The following is a 20,376-nucleotide window of genomic DNA, read 5'->3' on the forward strand; positions in this document are numbered from 1 at the left end:
TGGAGTTTCTGAATATTTAACATTCAAAAATTGATGAATGTTTTCTGAATGTAACTCATTTAATTTTTGGTGTATTGATGCTGTATTACATTTAGATAGACTACGAGTTTTACTACTTCTTAAGTCAACTCCTACAAAGACAACAAAGCCACATCGTAAAGTTTTCTCCGTCTCATCTTACTTGCAAGATGAGAAAATTTGGATAAATTCTTCCAAATTTATCTAATTTGACTAATTATTGTACCAAATTGTTTAAAGATTAAAAAGGAGTAGATACTTGAACACAGCACCCTTTTGATACCATTTTAAATGGATGTGCATTTGTTTCACATCCCTTTTTAAACTGAAGTGTATTTGTCGTGTGTCCCTGGTTTGATTTCGCAGAGGTGGTTTGACATGTGGCCCAGACCTGATGAAGAGCCAAACTCTCCACTGCTCTGCACAGGGCTTCCTCCATTCCATTTCTCATTAGCTCCCCAGAAATTTTATCTTATCATTGACAAGATTTTTAACCTAATCTGGGTTTCAGTGCTTCACAATATTTGTAATTCCCTTTTGTGCCGTTAGTCCTTTCTGATTCCCTTCAGTAACCCTCAGGGAAGTGAGTTTGGGTAAGCTGTGGCTTGGTGAATTGTTTTCTGCTTAAAGGGACTGCTAAGCGAATATCAATTGCATGACCAGGCATCATTTTCTAATGGCATTTTCTAATTGCCAAGCAAAGTAACAAACAACCAGTGAACTCAGTGGTTGAAATTCTCTAGCAAAAATATGAGGCTTTACAACTGCAATGTGATTTATTTTTATAACTGTTGTTAATGGTAAGTGAAGGAAATGGGCCTTCTGGTATCTGTTTGGTTTTTTCAGGCTATTATTTCCCTAAGGAAAAAGCTAATTTAGGCTTATTCTCTCTTTCAGAAAAGAGGTGATGATTTTGAAACTGTCTCCTTCTGGCTTTCTAACACATGCCGATTTTTGCACTGTTTGAAGCAGTACAGTGGAGAAGAGGTGAGAAAGCCTTGATCACAAAACCAGCATGCTATACTTTCTCTGACCTTTTTAAGGAAAAAAATTTAAAGCACAAACTATTTAGCCATTTGTTAATTTAGAAACCTGAATTCAGAGGTGGCTTGGAAGTTCATAGCTTTGTTTGATGTTCATTATTTACAAAACTGACTTGGGAAGTGACATAGTTTCTTCCCTCTGAGAGTTTGTATTATGAGAAAGCACAGCAGAAATAAAATGAGCATTGGTCATTGAATGGTTATCGCACTGAAACTTTTTGTTAAGATGTGAAAATGGGCTTTTCAAGGACTGATGTATGAATATTGAGCTATTTAAAGAAATTAATCGGTTTTGGCTTGTGTAATACATTAAAGGTGATCAAGGTAAAACATGTCTCTTTAGATTTGTCCACAGATATTTTTGCTTTTGCTTATAGTGATGTGGTCATCAGTTGGTTGATAGACTTCATATTTCAAAACTATGTAATATATTAATAATTATCATTTATTAAGGGCTGCTTAGTATGTATCAGACAGCGTTTATTGTACATTATGTTGTTTAATTCCTGTTTAACATCTTAGTGAGGTAGGAATTATAACCCAGTTTTACAGATGAGGAAACTAAAGCTCAAAGAAGTTCATCACTTTGCCCAGGTGCTCTCAGTCATAAGGAGCTTAGCTAGGATTCTGGGTCTGCCCACCTCCAAGAGCCTCTGTCCATAACCACTGCCCTTCGTACCTCCGCATCCTTTGCCGGGAGGGCAGGCAGAGAAGCTGAGCAGTAGTACTTTCTGAGCACCCACAGGCTAGGGGCAGAGGACTGTCCTGGCAGATGATGGGAAATGCAATATGAGCAAGACATGGTCCTTGAGCAGATGGGACTAGCAGAACAGAATCCTCCAGAAGGCCTATTAACTGTCCTTTCAGTCCCCAGTTCTAGACCATATTGTTAAGTAGGTTGCAGGGAGGCAGATGCTTGAGTGTGGGCAGAATCCATCAAGTAGGCAATTGTCTTTGTCAGGCAGTGCCTGACGAAGTACCTGCCTGTACAGTTGGCTTTCCATTTTAACAAATACCACCAAAAGATTCCATTCTAAGCTCAGACTGAGAATCATGTGTGGATACAGTAAAATATAGTAAAGAGAATTTTTTTATTTATTCACCAGTCTCTGTAGAAATTGATCAATTTTAAGAAGATTACTTATGTCCTTCCAGTGTAGTATTTATAAATAGGGCTATATTTAATGAACTGAAGTTAAGAGATTACTACTTTAGATAATTTAGTGCTTGGCAGTGAACCAGCTGTTTCATAAGTGAAAACACTCATTAGTTTTTTTTTCAAATCAAGTTCCCCCATCTTGTTTCATTGACATTGCTGGTGGAAAAGCTTAAATGCTAGGTTGCCAAGTTTAGATTATTCAAACGCTAGTAAGAAGTGGAAGGGGAGACGTGATGGAAACAAACACACAGAATTTGAGAAGGAGTATCCTGGCATTTATATGGAGGTTGGAATGGGAACTCTTTGGAGAAAGGAAAAAAGAGCATGAGAATGCCGATTAAATGAGAGAGTTAAACAGGAGACATTTTACTTCATCTGTATCATTAACTCTCCGTTATGGCTCTAGGGCTTTATGAAACACAACACATCTCGCCAGAATGAACACTGCCTCACCAATTTTGACCTGGCTGAGTACCGACAGGTGCTAAGTGACTTGGCCATTCAGATCTACCAGCAGCTCGTGCGGGTGTTAGAGAACATCCTTCAGCCAATGATCGGTAAGGCCAGGGCATATTGATGACATCCAGGTCTGTCTACCTTGTGTGCCCGCCAATAGATGACCACCAGTGGCACATGTGTTGGACCATGTATTCATATGGAGAACATAAAGTAGTAAGACTCAGTCTCAAAATTAGCTGAGGAATCTCAGAACCCCAGCCATGATGAACTGGGGTACCTCAAAATCACTGCTTCCACATGATGGAAATGGCAGTATATAGTTTACTTCCCTAATGTGTAATGCCTCTCTCCTATGATTGGGTCATGCTTTATACCCAGCAGTAGACCTCAGACCTCATCCAGTTTTCAAAAACACTTTAAACTTTGGTCTAGCGTACTACTACACTGAGCTTCCTAGGGACCCATCTAAAATGAAGGAGGCTTGGGAGGGTATATACTTTGCCTATTAGGCTACAGTAAGAGGGCTGGGAGGGTACCATGGCAACAAGAACAGGTCTCAGACACTCCATGCTGAGTGAAACATCTCATGACCCCTATGGAATTGTTAAAGGCAATTTGGTTTAAAGTAGCAGTTTCTCATTGGATGAGAAACTGGTGTGTGTGTGTGTGTGTGGGTGTGTGTTTCTACGTATGTGTGATTTCATGTACCTATCTTTATATATGTATACTCACTCTGGGTGTGTATTTATGTATCATTCTACCTGTATTCCTTTGGAATGTGTAGCAGGTGTGTAATAGGAATTAGAAGGCATGTACAAATTGCAGGCTGCTAATTTTGAATGCATTGAACTTTTTTTTTTTAATTTTTTAAGTTACCAAACTGTATTATCGTCAAGCAAATTATCAACAGCCTCCTAAGGCTACTACCAGTTACCCTTTCTTTCCCCATCTATGTGTTTTCCACATTTCTACAACTTCATCTCACCTCTGTGGGCTCCTAGTGTCCCATGTTTTATTGCAGGCCCCCCTTTAACCAACTAGAAACATAGAAGGCTGAGGAAGCCATGGGGGATGGCAGTGGTTTCTTCAGCTGACGCCTAAAAGGTCATGAATTTAAAGCAACCTAGGTCAGCAAAAATGCTTGAGGTAACACAGATGCAGAGGTCAGCTTCAGTCCATTCTCTTCTACTTTTGCCTGGTTTCATTGGCTAAATAAGAAATTTTACCTTTAGATGTGCCACTAGCTGCATCTCCCAATGATTTTACAACAACAAATGTTTTGAGTCAGTATGAGGTTCTTTGGAAGCTGCATTTAGCTCTAGGACATATAACAATGAATCAGGAATGGGCCCTGCTCTCAAGGGGGCTTCCAGTCCAGGGAGTGGGCATCCCAAAACCATCCTAGAGGAGGCATAAGCCAAATGCTGCAAGAGCGTAATAGAGGGAGCAGCAGTGCCCCAGATGAGAAGACTGAGTCCTGGGAGGCTAAGGCCAGCCCGAGGTCTCCCTACTGTCGTGGGAAGCTCAGGGCAAGGAAGGGCCCAGCTCTCTAGCCCCACACAACTGCCCTCTCCCAAGTCTTCTCCAAGACCACTGCCTGGTCTCCTGCCTTTCTTGCTACTTGATTTGTTTGCCTCTGGGGCTCGATATTACTGGAGAATTTTTTTTGTGTGTGTGGTATGCGGGCCTCTCACTGTTGTGGCCTCTCCCGTTGTGGAGCACAGGCTCCGGACGCATGGGCTCAGCGGCCATGGCTCACGGGCCCAGCTGCTCCACGGCATGTGGGATCTTCCCGGACCAGGGCACGAACCTGCGTCCTCTGCATCAGCAGGCAGACTCTCAACCACTGCGCCACCAGGGAAGCCCTACTGGAGAATTTTTATCTTCTCCCTAACTGCTCCGTACATCTCTCTCAAAAACCCTCCCAAGATACCTCACACGTGCTATTACAAGGCTTCATATTTCAGAAAGTGGGCCATTAAGAGTTCTTAATTTCATGGTAAATTTTTGAATTTAAGAATTATTACTATTTTTTTGAATTTAAGAATTATTCCTTCATTAAAGTTTAAAATCCAGAAGCCCTTTTATTGAGTTCTTTTTCCCTCTATGTTGATACTCAAATCATTTTCATAAACTGAATGTGTGTATGTCTGTGTCTTTGTGTGTGTGTGCACACGTTTCCTTCCAGATCTTCTTTTCTGACACTTGAACTTCTCTTGCAGTCTCCGGAATGCTAGAGCATGAAACCATTCAGGGTGTGTCTGGGGTGAAGCCCACAGGGCTAAGAAAGCGAACCTCCAGCATTGCTGATGAGGGTACCTACACACTGGACTCCATCCTGCGGCAGCTCAACTCCTTCCACTCAGTCATGTGTCAGCACGGCATGGACCCCGAACTGATCAAGCAGGTGGTTAAGCAGATGTTCTACATCGTGGGGGCCGTCACACTGAACAACCTCCTCCTCCGGAAGGACATGTGCTCCTGGAGTAAAGGCATGCAGATCAGGTGAGTGAACGCCAACAGCTGCCATGGCCTTTTCATGCTGCCCAACTGCTTGCCGGGGCTCGTGTGAGGCTAGTGTACCTGATGTCCACTGCCCCCACCCCCACTCCCCACCAGGCGAGCAGCAAGGGCAGACTGGGCACAGAGCTGCTTCCTCTTTTCTGGCTGGACCCTCCACTCTCATTCGTGATTGCTCCTGGCCGTGCCTTGCAACCCACTGCTTGTTAGGAACCCTGCTCCATGTGAAGATAACTCGTTTTTGTTTTTTGTTTTTTTAAAGGGAACTTTATTTATTTTTATTTATTTATTTTTGGCTGTGTTGGGTCTTCGTTGCTCTGGGGGCTGTTCTTCATTGTGGTGCGTGGGCTTCTCATTGTGGTGGATTCTCTTGTGGAGCACGAGCTCTAGGCACGCGGGCTTCAGTAGTTGTGGCACGTGGGCTCAGTAGTTATGGCTCGCGGGCTCTAGAGCACAGGCTCAGTAGTTGTGGCACGTGGGCTCAGTAGCTGTGGCTCGTGGTCTCTAGAGCGCAGGCTCAGTAGTTGTGACGCACAGGCTTAGTTGCCCCACGGCATGTGGGATCTTCCCGGACCAGGGCTCAAACTCGTGTCTCCTGTATTGGCAGGCGGATTCTTAACCACTACACCACCAGGAAAGCCCTGATAATTCGTCTGAGGGAGTGGGGATATGATGAAAACTACATAAAGATGAGATAGCTGCTTCCTCTCCTTTTGTGTGTGTTTTAATTGTACAATAACAAAATATCAAACTATAATGAAGATTGCTAATGTTTGATTGCTCTTATAAATTTATTTTGACAAAATACTGTTTTGTACCTATGGCAACAAGAACATGTCTAATAGATATTTTACTGATGTTTGAAATACGCCCCTCTCTATTTCAAGGAAAGCTGTGCTCAATTTTGTCCAGCTGCTCCTCAGCATAACCTTATTAGCATAATGGAATTTTTTTTTCAAATAATTTATTTTAAAACAGCTAGAAAATTCACCAAGAGGGGGAAAAAGGATTTCTACTATGAAAGCCTGTAGTTAATCTCAGGAAGCGTTGGCTTTCTTTTCAAATTTTCCATTACTCACATCCACTGTAGGTAGTGGTAAGAAGATAATGCTTTCCACTCAGGTCGTAGAATTTATTTTTCTGCAAGTTCTGTTCATACCTATGAAGCCCCTCTTTGCCTGATTACTAAGTCCTGACTCTGGGTCCATTTATCTCATTTGCAAACCACTATCACTTGGTTGGCCACCTCTTAAAACCTCCCATCTGTGTGGTTTCTATGTCTCTCTTCATATTTTGGGTCTTTGTCTCTTCCCATGGCCCCCCACTTGCCCTTCTCGCCTTCATCCCTGAGCTTCCTCAGGCCACTACCTCCAACACCCAGACTCTTCCCTAAAGAGGGCTGGAGCACAGGGTCTATGTGGGGATCTTGTTATTATGTCTACTAGCTTGGAGTCTGACTTAAGGAAGAGAGAGTACTTAAAGGATTATCAATTCTCACCTCTCAAGTTGTAAGAAGCTATAAAATGTTTTCTGCTTGGCTCTTTAATAAGGACACAGCCATATTATGTGTTCTATTTTGGTTTTTAGTACATCTTATTTCATAACTTGCTGTAATGGCTACATTTCTATCTCCCATTAAAGAGAATTATAGTCTCTAGAATTATACCTACTCTTATATAATTATGATTATAAACCTCCTGATTATGTATAGTAATAAATTTTTAAGCACAGCTAATGATTTAAAAAAACAGAATTTCACTGAAATTCCTGACAAAGCCATGCACAGAAAAATTAAGACATTTATGATAACATTCAGTAAATTTGCATCACCTCCCTTTTTCTGGCATAGGTACAATGTCAGTCAACTAGAAGAATGGCTGCGTGACAAGAATCTGATGAACAGTGGGGCTAAGGAAACCCTGGAACCTCTCATTCAGGCTGCTCAGCTTTTGCAAGTGAAAAAGAAAACAGATGATGATGCAGAAGCCATTTGTTCCATGTGCAATGCTTTAACTACTGCCCAGGTAAGGCGATTTTCCCTATTATAAAACAAATTAACATTCATCAACGGTGACATTTAGGGAAGTAAAGAAGGCTTCTAGCTATTGCTTTTGTCTCTGAGCTGACTTCATCTGTGTCAGAGATGATATATATCAACACTGTAGATCTTGAAGAAGGGAGATTTTACCACAAAGTATATTTCACTACTAGTCACAGTCCTGCACATTCAACATTCAGTACTTATTTATCCACTCTCTACACTGTTCTGTATAATGTTCTAGCCACTAAGATAAAACCATGAACAAAACAAAGTCCCTGTTTTCATGGGGGTGTACATTCTACACATTCTATGGAGTTTGTACTCCATAAAAGAATTTTCCATATTATTCAATAATTGAATGATTCTTTAGACTTCTCTATTTTAAGACAAATAATTGTGTTTTTTTAATTGAAATATAGCTGATGTATAATATGATAGTTTCAGGTATACTACACAGTGATTTGAATTTCCATACATTATAAAATGATAACCGAGATAAGTCTAGCAATCATATGTCCCCATACAAAGTTATTAACAATATTATTAACCATATTCCTTATATTGTAGATTACGTCCACATGCTTTATTTATTTATTTTATAACTGGAGGTTTGTACCTCTTAATCCCCTTCACCTATTTTAATACCCCATGCCCCTCCCCTCTGGCAACCACCCATTTGTTCTCTGTATCTGTGAGTATATTTTCATTTTTTTGGTTTCTTTGTTTTGTTTTTTGGATTCCACATATAAGTGAGCTCTTATAGTATTTGTCATTGTCTGACTTATTTCACTTAGCATAATGTCTGCAAAGTCCATTCATAGTGTTGCAAATGGCAATATTTCATTCTTTTTTATGACTAAGTGATATTCTTTGTGTGTGTGTGTGTGTGTGTACACCAGTCTTCTTTATCCATTTGTCTGTTGACAGACACTTAGATTGCTTCCATATCTTGGCTATTGTAAATAATGCTGCAATGAACAGAGGGGTGCATATATCTTTTCAAACTAGTGTTTTTGTTGTCTTTGGAAAAATACCCAGAAGTGGAATTGCTGGGTTGTATCATAGTTGTATTTTTAATTTTTTGAGCAACCTCCATACTGTTTTCCATAGTGGCTGCACCAATTTACATTCCCACCAGCAGTGCATGAGGATTCCCTTTTCTCCACCTCCTCACCAACACTTACTATTTGTTGTCTTTTTGATAATAGCCATTCTGACTAGTATGAGGTAGTACTTCATTGTGGTTTTGATTCGTATTTCTCTGGTGATTAGTGATGTTGAGCATTTTTTCATTTGCCTGTTGCCCATCAGTACGTCTTCTTTGGAAAAATGTCTGTTGAGGTCCTCTGCCCATTTTTTAATCAGGTCATTTGTTTTTTTGATTTGAGTTATATGAATTCTTTGTATATTTTGGATATTAACCCCTTATTAGATATATTGTTTGCAAATATGTTCTTCCATTCAGTAGGCTGCTTTTTCATTTTGTGGATAATTTCTTCCACTGTGCAAAAGTTTTTTAGTTTGATGTGGTCCCATTTGTTTATTTTTGCTTTTGTTTCTCTTGCCTGAGACAGATCAAAAAAATATTGCTAAGACCAGTGTCAAAAATGTACTGCTTGTATTTTCTTCTAAGAGTTTAAGGTGTTAAATTTAAGTCCTTAATCCATTTTGAGTTTATTTTTCTAAGTGGTATGAAAAAATGGTCTAGTTTGATTCTTTTGCATATAGCTGTCCAGTTTTCACAACACCGTTTACTGAAGAAACTGTCTTTTCCACATTGTATATTCTTGCCTCCCTTACTGTAGATTAATTGACCGTAAAAGAGTAGGTTTATTTCTGGGTTCTCTTTCCTTTTCCATCAATCTATGTGTCAGTTTTTGTGCCAGTACCATACTATTTTGATTACTGTAGCTTTTTAGTATGGTTTGAAATCAGGGAGCATGATACCTCTAGCTTTGTATTAGTACTTCTTTCTCAAGATTGCTTTGGCTACTCAGTTTTTTGTGTTTCCATACAAATTTTAGAATTATTTGTTCTTTGAAAAATGCTTTTGGTATTTTGATAGAGATTGCATTGAATATGTAGTTGCCTTGGGTAATATGGTCATTTTAACCATATTAATTCTTCCACTTTATGAGCCCGGTATATCTTTCTATTTGTTTGTGTCACCTGTACTTTCTTTTATCAATGTCTTATAGTTTTCCAAGTTCAGGTCTTTCACTTCCTTGTTTAGATTTATTCCTAGGTATTTTATTCTTTTTGGTACAATTATCAATGGGATTGTGTTCTGATAATTTATTATTAGTGTATAGAAATGCAAAAGTTGTCTGTATATTAATTTTGTATCCTGCAACTTTACTGAATTCATTTATTGGTTCTAATAGTTTCTTGGTGGCATCTTTAGGATTTTCTATATACAGTTTCCTATCATCTGCAAACAGTGACAGTTTTACTTCTTCCATTTCAATTTGGATTCCTTTTACTTTTTTTTTCCTGTCTAATTTCTGTGGCTAGGATTTTCAATACCATTTTGAATAAAAGTGGTGAGAATGGGCATCCTTGTTTTGTTAGAGGAAATGCTTTCACCATTTTACCATGAGTATGATGTTGACTGTGGGTCTGTCATATATGTGTTTTATTATGTTGAGGTATGTTACCTCTGTACCCACTTTGTTGAGAGTTTTTATCATAAATGGATGTTGAGTTTTGTCAGAAGCTTTTTCTGCATCTATTGAGATGATCATATGATTTTCATTCTTCAGTTTGCTAATGGGGTGTATCACATTGATTGTTTTGTAGTTATTGTAAAATCCTTGCATCTCTGAGATAATTCCCACTTGATCATGAGGTATGATTCTTTTAATGTTCTGTTAAATTCAATTGGCAAATATTTTGTTGAGGATTTCTACAACTATGTTCATCAGTGATACTGACCTATAATTTCCTTTTTTGTGGTATTTTTGTCTGGTTTTGGTATCAGGGTGATGTGGACTCGCAGAATGAGTTCAGAAGTTTTCCTTTCTCTTCTGTTCTTTTGGAATAGATTGAGATGGGTAGATTCAGGTGTTAAATAACTCTTATATTTGGCAGAATTCCCCTGTGAAGCCACCTAGTCCTAGACATTTGTTTGTTGGGAGTTTTTTGATTACTGATTTGATTTAATTACTTGTAATTTGTCCATATTTTCTATTTCTTCCTGATTCAGTCTTGGGAGACTGTACATTTCTAGGAACTTATCCATTTCTTCTAGGTTGTCCATTTTATTGGCATATAATTATTCATAATAATGTCTTACGATCGTTTGTATTTCTGTGATGTCAGTTGTAACTTCTCTCTTTCATTTCTGATTTTGTGTATTTGGGCCCTCTCTCTTTTTGTCTTGATAAATGTGGCTAATAGTTTATCAATTTTGTTTATCTTTTCAAAGGACCAGCTCTTAGTTTCATTGATTTTTATTCTGTTGTTTTTGTAGTCTCTATTTCATTCATGTCCATTCTGATTTTTTTTCCTTCTACTAACTTTGGATTTTGTTTGTTCTTCTTTTTCTAGTTCCTTTAGGTATAAGGTTAAATTGTTTATTTGAGATTTTTTTTGTTTCTTGACGTAGGCTTTTATCTCTTAAACTTTCCTCTTCCCTCCCTTTTCATATTTCTAGTTGTGGCCTTTTCTTTTCCACTTAGAGAAGTCCCATTAAAAAAATAAAAATATAAACATAAAGCTAGTTTGATGGTGCTGAACTCCTTTAGCTTTTGCTTGTCTGTAAAACTCTTTCTCTCTCCTTCAAATATGAATGATAACCTTGCCAGGTAGAATATTCTTGGTTATAGGTTTTTTCCTTTCATTACTTTGAATATATCACCCCACACCCTTCTGGCCTGCAAAATTTCTGCTGATGTTGTTATGGGAGTTCCTTTTTATGTAACTAGTTGCTTTTCTCTTGATGCTTTTAAGATTTTCTCTTTATCTTAAATTTTTGCCATTTTAATTATAATCTGTCTTGGTGTGGACCTCTTTGGGTTGACCTTGTTTGAGACTCTGTGCTTACTGGATCTGGATGTCTGTTTCCTTTCCCAGCTATTATTTCCTCAAATAAGTTCTCTGTCCCTTTCTCTCTGTCTTCTCCTTCTGGAACCCCTACAATGTGAGTATTAGTGCACTTAAGTTGTCCCAGAGGTCTCTTAAACCATCCTCATTTTTTTTTCATTCTTTTGTTGTTGTTGTTCAGTTTCAGTGATTTCCACTATTGTCTTCCAGCTCACTGATCCATTCCTCTGTATAATTTAGTCTACTGTTGTATTCTTCAGCTCTTTTGGTTCTTCTTTATATTTTCTAACTCTTTGTTGAAGTTCTCACTATGTTCATCCCTTCTCCTGAGTTCACTGAGCATCTTTATAATCATAACCTTGTAGATTGCTCAACTCCACTTTTATTAGTACTTTTTCTGAGGTATGTCTCGTTCCTTTGTTTGGAACATATTGCTCTGTCTTCTCATTTTTCCAGTTTGCTGTCTTTTTTCTGTGTATTAAGTAGGTCATATACATTTCCTGATCTTAAAGAAGTGGCCTTATTCAGGAAACATCCTATGGGGCTCAGAAGCATGCTGCCCTCTGGTCACCAGAGCTGTATGTCTAGGGGTACCCCCTATGTGGGCTGTGTAGGCCCTTCTGTTGTGGCAGGGCTGAACTACTGTTGGCTTAGTGGTGGGTGGGGCTGGCCCCTGGCCTGGTTGGCTGCCCCACCCTGTTTCCTTTGGTTTCTGCTGCCCATTTTTTGGCAGGGCCAGCTTATAGCACGGCTGGCCACAGGGCTCAGGGGAGGCCAGGGCTGGTGCTGGCCCATTGGGAGATAGTTAAGCCCTCAGCACTAATTAGCTAGAGGGAGGATTCCAAAATGGTGCTGAGGGGCAATAACTGATCATTCAGGGAAAGTCTTATTTAGCTGTGCATTGAATTTAAGGAAATGAAAAGATGGGAAGGGCATTTGAGAACAATGACCACAGCATGAGGCAAGGCATAGGCATAAACATACCCACTTTTCTTTTGCCTAGTTATTTCTGTGCTGACTCTTGGGATTTTTTAATGTTCATCACTTATCTCAAAACATAGAAATCTTACATAGATTACACATAGAATACATATAGAAAGTAACTAGCTGAATACACAGGACACTGTTAACTATTGTTACTTTGAGAGATTGAGAGCATGCAGGTGGGAGCACTTTTACTTTTCATGTTTTTTCAAATTTATGTTGCTTCTTAAAGTGTAAAATATTACATTAATATATTCTTATTTTAAAAATTCAACTAATAAAGGTAAATGTGCCTTCAGAACCACTCCCTCTCCCCTCTTGCCCTAACCAAGCCCTGAGTAGAACTGAAAACTGTTTGCAGAGATCCTTTTAGTTTTCCAGATAACAGGTACCCAGCATGTATGTATTTGATAATATGCTAAAGACTTTGGTCATTTTATTTCTCCCAGATTGTCAAAGTGTTGAATTTGTATACTCCAGTTAACGAGTTTGAAGAAAGAGTCTCTGTGTCATTTATTCGTACTATACAGGTAAGATCTCCCAGGCTTTCTTTTGCTTTGATTCACCAACACAGTCGTTTGAATGGAAATTTTATAATTTATTGAAGGGTAATGTAGTTTTTATTATAATTATTTTATCTCATTTTTATAGTGCATTAACTTTCTTGATAAAACCTTATTGGAAAAATGAAGTGATTTTAAAACAAATATAAATATTCTTCATTAGTTGAGGATTTTGGGTAGAATTTTGTCAAAAAAAATCTTTATAGATTCAAAGAATTGATGCTCTGTTTTTTTGTTTTTCTTTTTTTAATCTTCTCAGATGCGTTTACGAGACAGGAAAGACTCTCCTCAGCTGCTCATGGATGCTAAACACATCTTTCCTGTCACCTTTCCTTTTAACCCATCTTCCCTTGCACTAGAAACCATCCAGATTCCAGCCAGCCTGGGCCTGGGATTCATATCACGGGTCTGAAAGTGATATCAAGGAAAATATTGACAATACAATACTTGCCTGAAATAACCCATTATTTCAAGTGAGGTACTGAAAACACATTTTAAAAGAGATAGTACTTATTATCTGCCAAACAAGGGGTTATTGACTGGAACTCCCCCTAGAATACTTTTCATCATCTTGGAAAGAAAGATAGGCTCCTTTGTGCTGTGTTACCTTTTAACAACACTCATCCTTGATCAGTTAGGTATCTGCAGTTGACGTGCAGGTGAATGATGGAAGGAAGGAAAAAAATGTGTCTTCAGCTGCCAGCATTTATTTTAAATCCTTATCACTGCATCTAAATGATATCAAAAACCTAAATTCCAGATATGAATATGAGCTGTTGTTAGAAAGGTACCAATAAGGAACCTCCTGTGTGCTAACCAGAAGAATTGAAAGAAAAATCATCACTGAGTACATATCATACCAGTTTAGGAATCAATTATGTTGCTACTGTCCAACTGGAACAAAGAAATAAACTGGAAATATGTAAAGTAACTGGCCAAGTAGCTCCCTTCTATGTGTCACTATGATGTAGAGATACTAAGAGAATGTTGGTTTGCTATAGAGCATGGAAGTCCGTTTGTACCATAGTTTACTGAGCATTTTAAATTGCTGCTACATACTATGTTCTTTAAAATGTAAGCGATATTCATATTAGGCACTACAATAATAAGCTTCTCTTTTATCAACTCTGTTTACAGTTCAATCAGATCAGTTTTAACTGGATTATGTGCACATAGCTACAGATTCACCTGCACAAGTAGCAGACACTGGGAAGTCATGTAGTAATACGACACAATGTTTGACATTTAGGGATAGGATTAGGCAAAGTGGCTATTGATGTTGATGTCCTTTATTCAGGATGTGTTACATTGATGTGCTCATTGATTTTCCCTGGGCGCATATCACATCAGGGTACAGTGTTCTGTGAAGTGACCTATTTTTAGTTATCAGATCTGCTTCCTGCAGTGCATATTTTCAACCTTGACAGGTTTTCTTTCTTCTTAATTTATTAAGAATTAATGTCAGTCAATATCTAGAGAGGATTGTCAGAATATTCATGATTTAGGTCTTGAAATCTTAATTATTTTATAAATTATGCAAAAGAAAGTATATAATAAATAATTATGATTCCATTTTTTAGGCTTTGCAACTTCTATAAATGTTCTCAATGCCACTAGATACTTTAAAGAGCATCATATTAGAAATACATTGACCTATATAAAAGTATAAGGAGATTGCTGAATTTTACAGAGGATTTGGTTTAATAAGACCCAGATTCTATATGTTTTCATTCTGAAATTCTAATTAAACGTAGTCTCCATTTTTCCTACAAATCTTATACAATAAATGTTTCAGGTTGTGCAAAAGCAAATTCTTAGCTTTCTTTAGAAACTTTGGTTCTGATTACAATCATAGATTTATATAAATTAACTATTAGATCTATAAAAAAGACATCTTATTAAAATATGTGCAATATTATAAATGCAAGTAAAACATTTTCAAATCAGTGATAAATATTGCTATTAAAAGATAAATTCTGTCTGTTAACTTATTTGGGCCTCAAATTCCTCATTTATTCAGTGAGAGTGTTAGACAGCTGGTTCTTAAGGTCCCTTCCACATCTGAAGTTCTCTCCTCGTCGTACCTGAACCACAGAGAAATGAGATGCAGGTACTCAGTAAGGTTACCCTCTAATGGAAAGACTAGTGTTTGGTGCCTGTTAATTTTGAGGGATTAATAAAATGTAAAATCCCAGGTTTGTGTAGCTGTAATCTTTCTTAAATGTACATGATTTATGTACATGCTTTTTCAAAGTTCATGAGTTTAGGTAGTTTTTATTGAATTGTGCACTGCTGTATTCAGTTTGGATACATTTATTCATTTGCAAAACCAAGAAAAATACTAACTCAATCCGATTTTCTCTATTTTCCCTGGTTGTCAGTGTGGTTTTCAATGAACTGTTGAAACCACGTGGTTAGTACTGAATCTGTCAGAGTCTTAAGAACATAGATGGGACTTGGGTGGGAGAGATGCTCCAAAAAATGCCACCATGATTGTAGGCTCTCCCCGTCAGACCTAGAAATCCTCCCAGGCCCTTTCCCAGCTCAGTCCTGTGTAGCATGTCCCGTACACACCCTGAGTCTCGTCAGATCTTCAGGATCATGCTCTAGCTTCCACTGCCACTGCAGCCCTTTATCTTTCCTGCAGACAGCTCATATCCTGAAGCATGTCTTGTCTGGGCCTTTCTCTCCTGTCTTCCATCTTTCTGCTGCAAAGTGCTGGAGCCTCTGTTCCACACCTGGGCCAGAGTCTCTCCTGTTCAGGGATGGCCACACAAAGATTATGATATTTCAGGGCTCCAACTTCCTCCAAGGCCTATCTAGAACCCCAGAATCGGATCTGAATTAATTTCTCTTAGTGGTCTGAAGATCTTTAGTCATAACAGAAATACCTTACAACCAGGGAACCCCAAGTCCTGGTAAGTCATTCTGTGTCCTACTTTCTTGAGGATGCAGAAATATTCTGCTGACTGTGGGTATCCTTGGCCTCTGAGGACTTCTCACCTTTCCCTTTGTCCATCCACACTTTCTCACCCAGCTTCAAACACACCTGCACCAGCCCTCCACTCCGTCCACCCACTCATTTATCTGCTCACTCTGTCCCTTCCTTCTGCCACATCCTGTGTCCCATCGCCTATCCACTCACCTGCTCTGACTCTTTTGAAGGCTGTGGGTGAAGGCAGTCCTCAGTTGCCCCACTGGCCTGCCTGGGGGCTTCCCTTCAGGCCACTCTTTGCATGAGTTCTTGCTGTTCTCACTTCTCTGCAGTACGATCTTTAGCATTATCACTAATTTGCTTTTTCATAATTCCTCTATGACATACAATAGGAATTCAAAGAAAGAATTATTTGAGAAAGCAACAGTTCATTGTTTTAATAGCCCCTTCTCAATAGTCTCCTCCCCACTCACTGTACAGAGAAACTCAGCTCACGCCTTGGAAAGCAAAGCTGAAAACTTAGAAGCAGTTTTCCTTCTTGTAGCTTTTCTTAGGTTAAGGCTTTGCTCTGCCTGAGAGTAACTATAAAGAAGGGGAAAGATGAGTATGGGGTAAACTCCATGAAGTGTAGCTTCATTATTCTTTTGGAAGTTGTGAAAACGCACCTGACACTTCTTTCATCAATTGCAAAAGTACAACAATATTTATTCCAAAGCCAACTGATAGGAGATTTGGGGATTCGGGCCAGTTTGTGTCATTTACTTTATTATTTCCTTCATTTTAATGGATAATTGAGAGTTGTCTCTTTATGAGTAAGTGATTATGTATAATATAGATCAAATCTTTTAATAACAGTGGCGGAGGCCGTGAAAATATTTTATTAGAATTTCAGTATAGTGATTGTTGTGAGAAATGACTTCCCTGGTAACCCTAGGTAAAAGGGCATCTGGCACCATCCTGAGATGTCCTTATATTCTCTCTCTCTCTCTCTCTCTCTCTCTCTCTCTCTCTCTCTCTCTCTCTGTCTCTTACACACACACACGGAGTCTTCAGTATCTTCAACTATTTAGAATAAAACAGAAAGCAAAATGTCATGTGTGGCCCTTCAGTTCTCCTGGTGAAAGGTAATGTAGAGACAGTACCTCGTGTCTGGCTATGCTTCACTTCAGCCTTTCTCTGTTACCTCATTGTGTCCTCACAGCAGCCCTAGAAGGTAGAAGGGCAGCTACTACAGTCCTTAGCTGATGATAATTTGAGAGAGAGATAAGGGCAGTGACTTGCCTGAGGTCACTCAGCCCTCCAGCTGTGCTGTCTTCCCATATGCAGCAGTGGCACTGAGGGCACATGCGGGGCAGGAGACTTTAGAAAGTCCTGAGGTTCCATTCTGTTCCTCCTGGTACCTGTGGGGTGCCCCAGTCCAGCAAGAGGTGCTTCTTTTCCTTATCAGAGTTGGCAACTGGCATATGGGAGGTGAGGAAATGATGGGTACCAAGTTCTTGGTGCTAATCAGTTGGGGTGCCTCGTGGTTTCCTCTTTGTTGTAGTTACCTGCTATAACTAGGTTTGGCTTTTGTAATGAATCAGTGCCCCCCCTGGAGGGTACAGTACTCTGTTTTGGTCATTAATTAGTAGCAAGCTCTCCCAGCCTGACAAGAAGCGGTGAGAGCCTCCCAAAAGGAAAGAGGAAGGTCGCTCTCAACACACAGACCTCAGAGTCACTGTCAGAGCCACCAGGTGAGCTGTGCAGCCTGCAGAGAACCTGCAGCTGCAGGCCAAGCCCCTGGGTCCCTTCTGAGGGCTGTCTCCCAGGCAGGCCATACATAAGTCAGTGTGTAGTTGAACATGACGGTGTGTGCATGCTTCCAGTGTTGGCTTTGGAGCCAAGAGGTGTGCTGTGTGCATGTGTGTTAGAGAAGCTCAGTGTATGGGTAAGTGCATTGTGATTTCTTCTCAGGCTGTGCTGTGAGGGCCGCCTTAACCCCTGCTCCCTTCCCTCCTAGAGCTGCCTTAAGTTCTCTGGAACTTCTCCTCTATAAGGGGATGTCTTGCCTGGAAAGGATATCTTGCCCTGTTTCTCAAGGTGTTGTGAGGGTTTGGGTGGGTGTGGCCTCCTTTCTTCCTTCGTTCCCTTTCTGCATGACCCTCCCCTCCTGTTACTTCTCCTTCCTTTCTTTTCTCTCATTTCCAAACAGGTATTAGAACTGTGAGGCAGCAGCAATCTCAGAGCCAATGAAATGTGGTCTGAGAGAGTGTTTCCTGAGGTTAGGGGGCTCTGTGTTACACTTAAGCAAATGAATATATGGAAGAAATATAGAGATAAGTTAGATTCTTGGTAATATTTAAATGGCTTGTTTTCCACTGAACTGACCTGTGCTTAGTAAAGCGAAAAGGTATGACTGTAAAATCTTTCATGGACATTCATTAAAAAAAATTTTGAGAACCCTTTACCCATATCAAAGATGGAGTGAAAATAGGAAAGAGTGCTATAAATTCTAATTCATTGTATTCAGTATTACCCTAAATTAAGTGAACCTGAGGTTACAGTAGATTTCTCAATAGATCAGGAACTGAAAAGCACTATGTAAAATATCTGCCAAAATGCATTTTATACATTTTTTTTTAATTTTATAATTTGGTTTAGCTAAAATGTTCATTAGCTCAATTTAATGGGTGTTACTAGATTCATTAAGATGTCTGAAAATGACTAACATTTCCTTAGTATTGTAATGTTTCTTGAAATATTTGAAAGAAAAAATGTTTTTTGAGTTGAATCTGGTATGTGCAATTCAGTGCTTGGTAGGCCAGTACATTTCCATGGCATTTTTCAGAGTCAGTAGTTTTAAATATTGTCATTATATGTTATAAAAACTTGGTCGACATTTCAGGCTCTCTACATGAGCCATTTAATTTTATCCAACATATGCTGAATTTTTCCTTTAAATGTGGGTATGTGTGTGATAATTTATGATTCCTAGTTATGTATTTTTGTGGAACACTGGAGTTAGGTTGATTTTCATGTGTCCTTGGAAAATTTAAATTGCTCTAACAGTGTTGCACAGAAATGAGCTTATGACATTTAATATATTGTATTTTGATTACTAACTTTAATTGTTAACTTACTGTGAAATGGATATGCCTTTTAACTACAATGACATTGAACATTGCCCATTGCAGTTTTTCAAATGTTTTCCCTTGTTGGATCTGGAAAAGAAATTCTACTCTGATCTACATAGAAAAACATGATATAGTTAATGTTTGAAAAGTTCTTAGGTAAAATAGTCATCCATTAAAAATCAAAAGTAGGGCTTTCCTGGTGGTGCAGTGGTTGAGAGTCCACCTGCCAATGCAGGGGACGCGGGTTTGTGCCCCGGTCCGGGAAGATCCCAGATGCCGCGGAGCGGCTGGGCCCGTGAGCCATGGCCGCTGAGCCTGCGCGTCCGGAGCCTGTGCTCCACAACGGAAGAGGCCACAACAGTGAGAGGCCCGCGTACCGCCAAAAAAAAAAAAAAAAAAAACACAAAGCAAAAGTACTGAGAAGTGAAACGCATTATCAACCAATACTACTTTTAAACTAAACCTACCCCAGCATATCTCACATGGAATTTTAAAGAATAAGTTAATAATACACCTCATATCAACAAAAGCCTTTGAAACATGGGTTTTCACCAGATATCACCTAGTGCTAAGACGAAAACCAAAACAATATCAGATTGACATTTATGCTCTAAATTTGTAGTTGTCTAATGTTGTACTTAGTAAATGTGCATCACTAATGCTGTATTCTCCTAGATATTATAGAAAATTGTTCAAATAAAGATATGGATATAAAGGATTTTTGTTAGTGTCTTATAAATAAACCCACAGCACATACACCAACGTAGATCACATTTGGGACTATAAAACACACCTTTAAAATTTAAAAGAATAGAATTAAACTAGAAATCAGTGACACAAAAATAGCTGGAAAATCCCAGAATACTTGGAGATTAAACAACACACTTCTAAATAACACATGTATCAAAGAAGAAATTGCTAGAGAAATTTTAAAATATTTTGAAGTAAATATAAATGAATATACAGCTTAAAATTTCTGGGATGCAGGGAAAGCGGTACTTAAAGAGAAATTTATAGCATTGAATGCATGTATTAGAAAACAAGAAAGACCTAAAATCAATCTTCTAAGTTTCCACTTTAGGAAACTAAGAAAAGAAGAGAAAATTAAATACAAAGTGAGCAGAAGAAAAGAAATAATAAAAATTAGAGCATAAATCAATGAAATTGAGGACAGGAAATTAATAGAGAAAATCAGTGAAACCAAAAGCTGGTTCTTTTTAAAGATCAATAAAATTGATAAGCCAGGCTTACTAAGAAAAGGAAAGAGATGACATGTAGTAGATTGATAGTTGCTCAGGGCTGGGAGGAAGAGAGGAAGTGAGGGGATAGGGAGCAATAACTAAAGAGCAAGGAGTTTCTTTTTGAGATGATGAAAATGTTTTAAAATTGACTGTGGTGATAGTTTAACATATCTGTGAATATATTAAAAAACACTGAGTTATATACTTTAAATGGGTGAAGTGTATGCTATGAGAATTGTATCTCAATAAAACTATT

The 20,376-nt window shown here is 38.7% G+C and overlaps 1 protein-coding gene across 1 annotated transcript in view; it reads left to right on the top strand.

The window, feature by feature from the left end:
* The window catches only part of MYO5A (myosin VA), a 187,369-nt gene extending 167,772 nt beyond the window's left edge, over positions 1-19,597 (top strand). The window contains exons 36-41 of the mRNA XM_060005954.1: positions 916-1,005; positions 2,627-2,777; positions 4,902-5,184; positions 7,049-7,223; positions 12,718-12,798; positions 13,091-19,597. Coding sequence (XP_059861937.1) covers positions 916-1,005; positions 2,627-2,777; positions 4,902-5,184; positions 7,049-7,223; positions 12,718-12,798; positions 13,091-13,243 — 933 coding nt within the window. The 3' untranslated portion in view covers positions 13,244-19,597. The remainder of the gene's footprint in view (positions 1-915; positions 1,006-2,626; positions 2,778-4,901; positions 5,185-7,048; positions 7,224-12,717; positions 12,799-13,090) is intronic.
* The last annotated feature ends 779 nt before the right edge of the window (positions 19,598-20,376 follow it).

Source organism: Delphinus delphis, chromosome 2 (genome assembly GCF_949987515.2).
Source record: "Delphinus delphis chromosome 2, mDelDel1.2, whole genome shotgun sequence".
Lineage (NCBI taxonomy): Eukaryota > Metazoa > Chordata > Mammalia > Artiodactyla > Delphinidae > Delphinus > Delphinus delphis.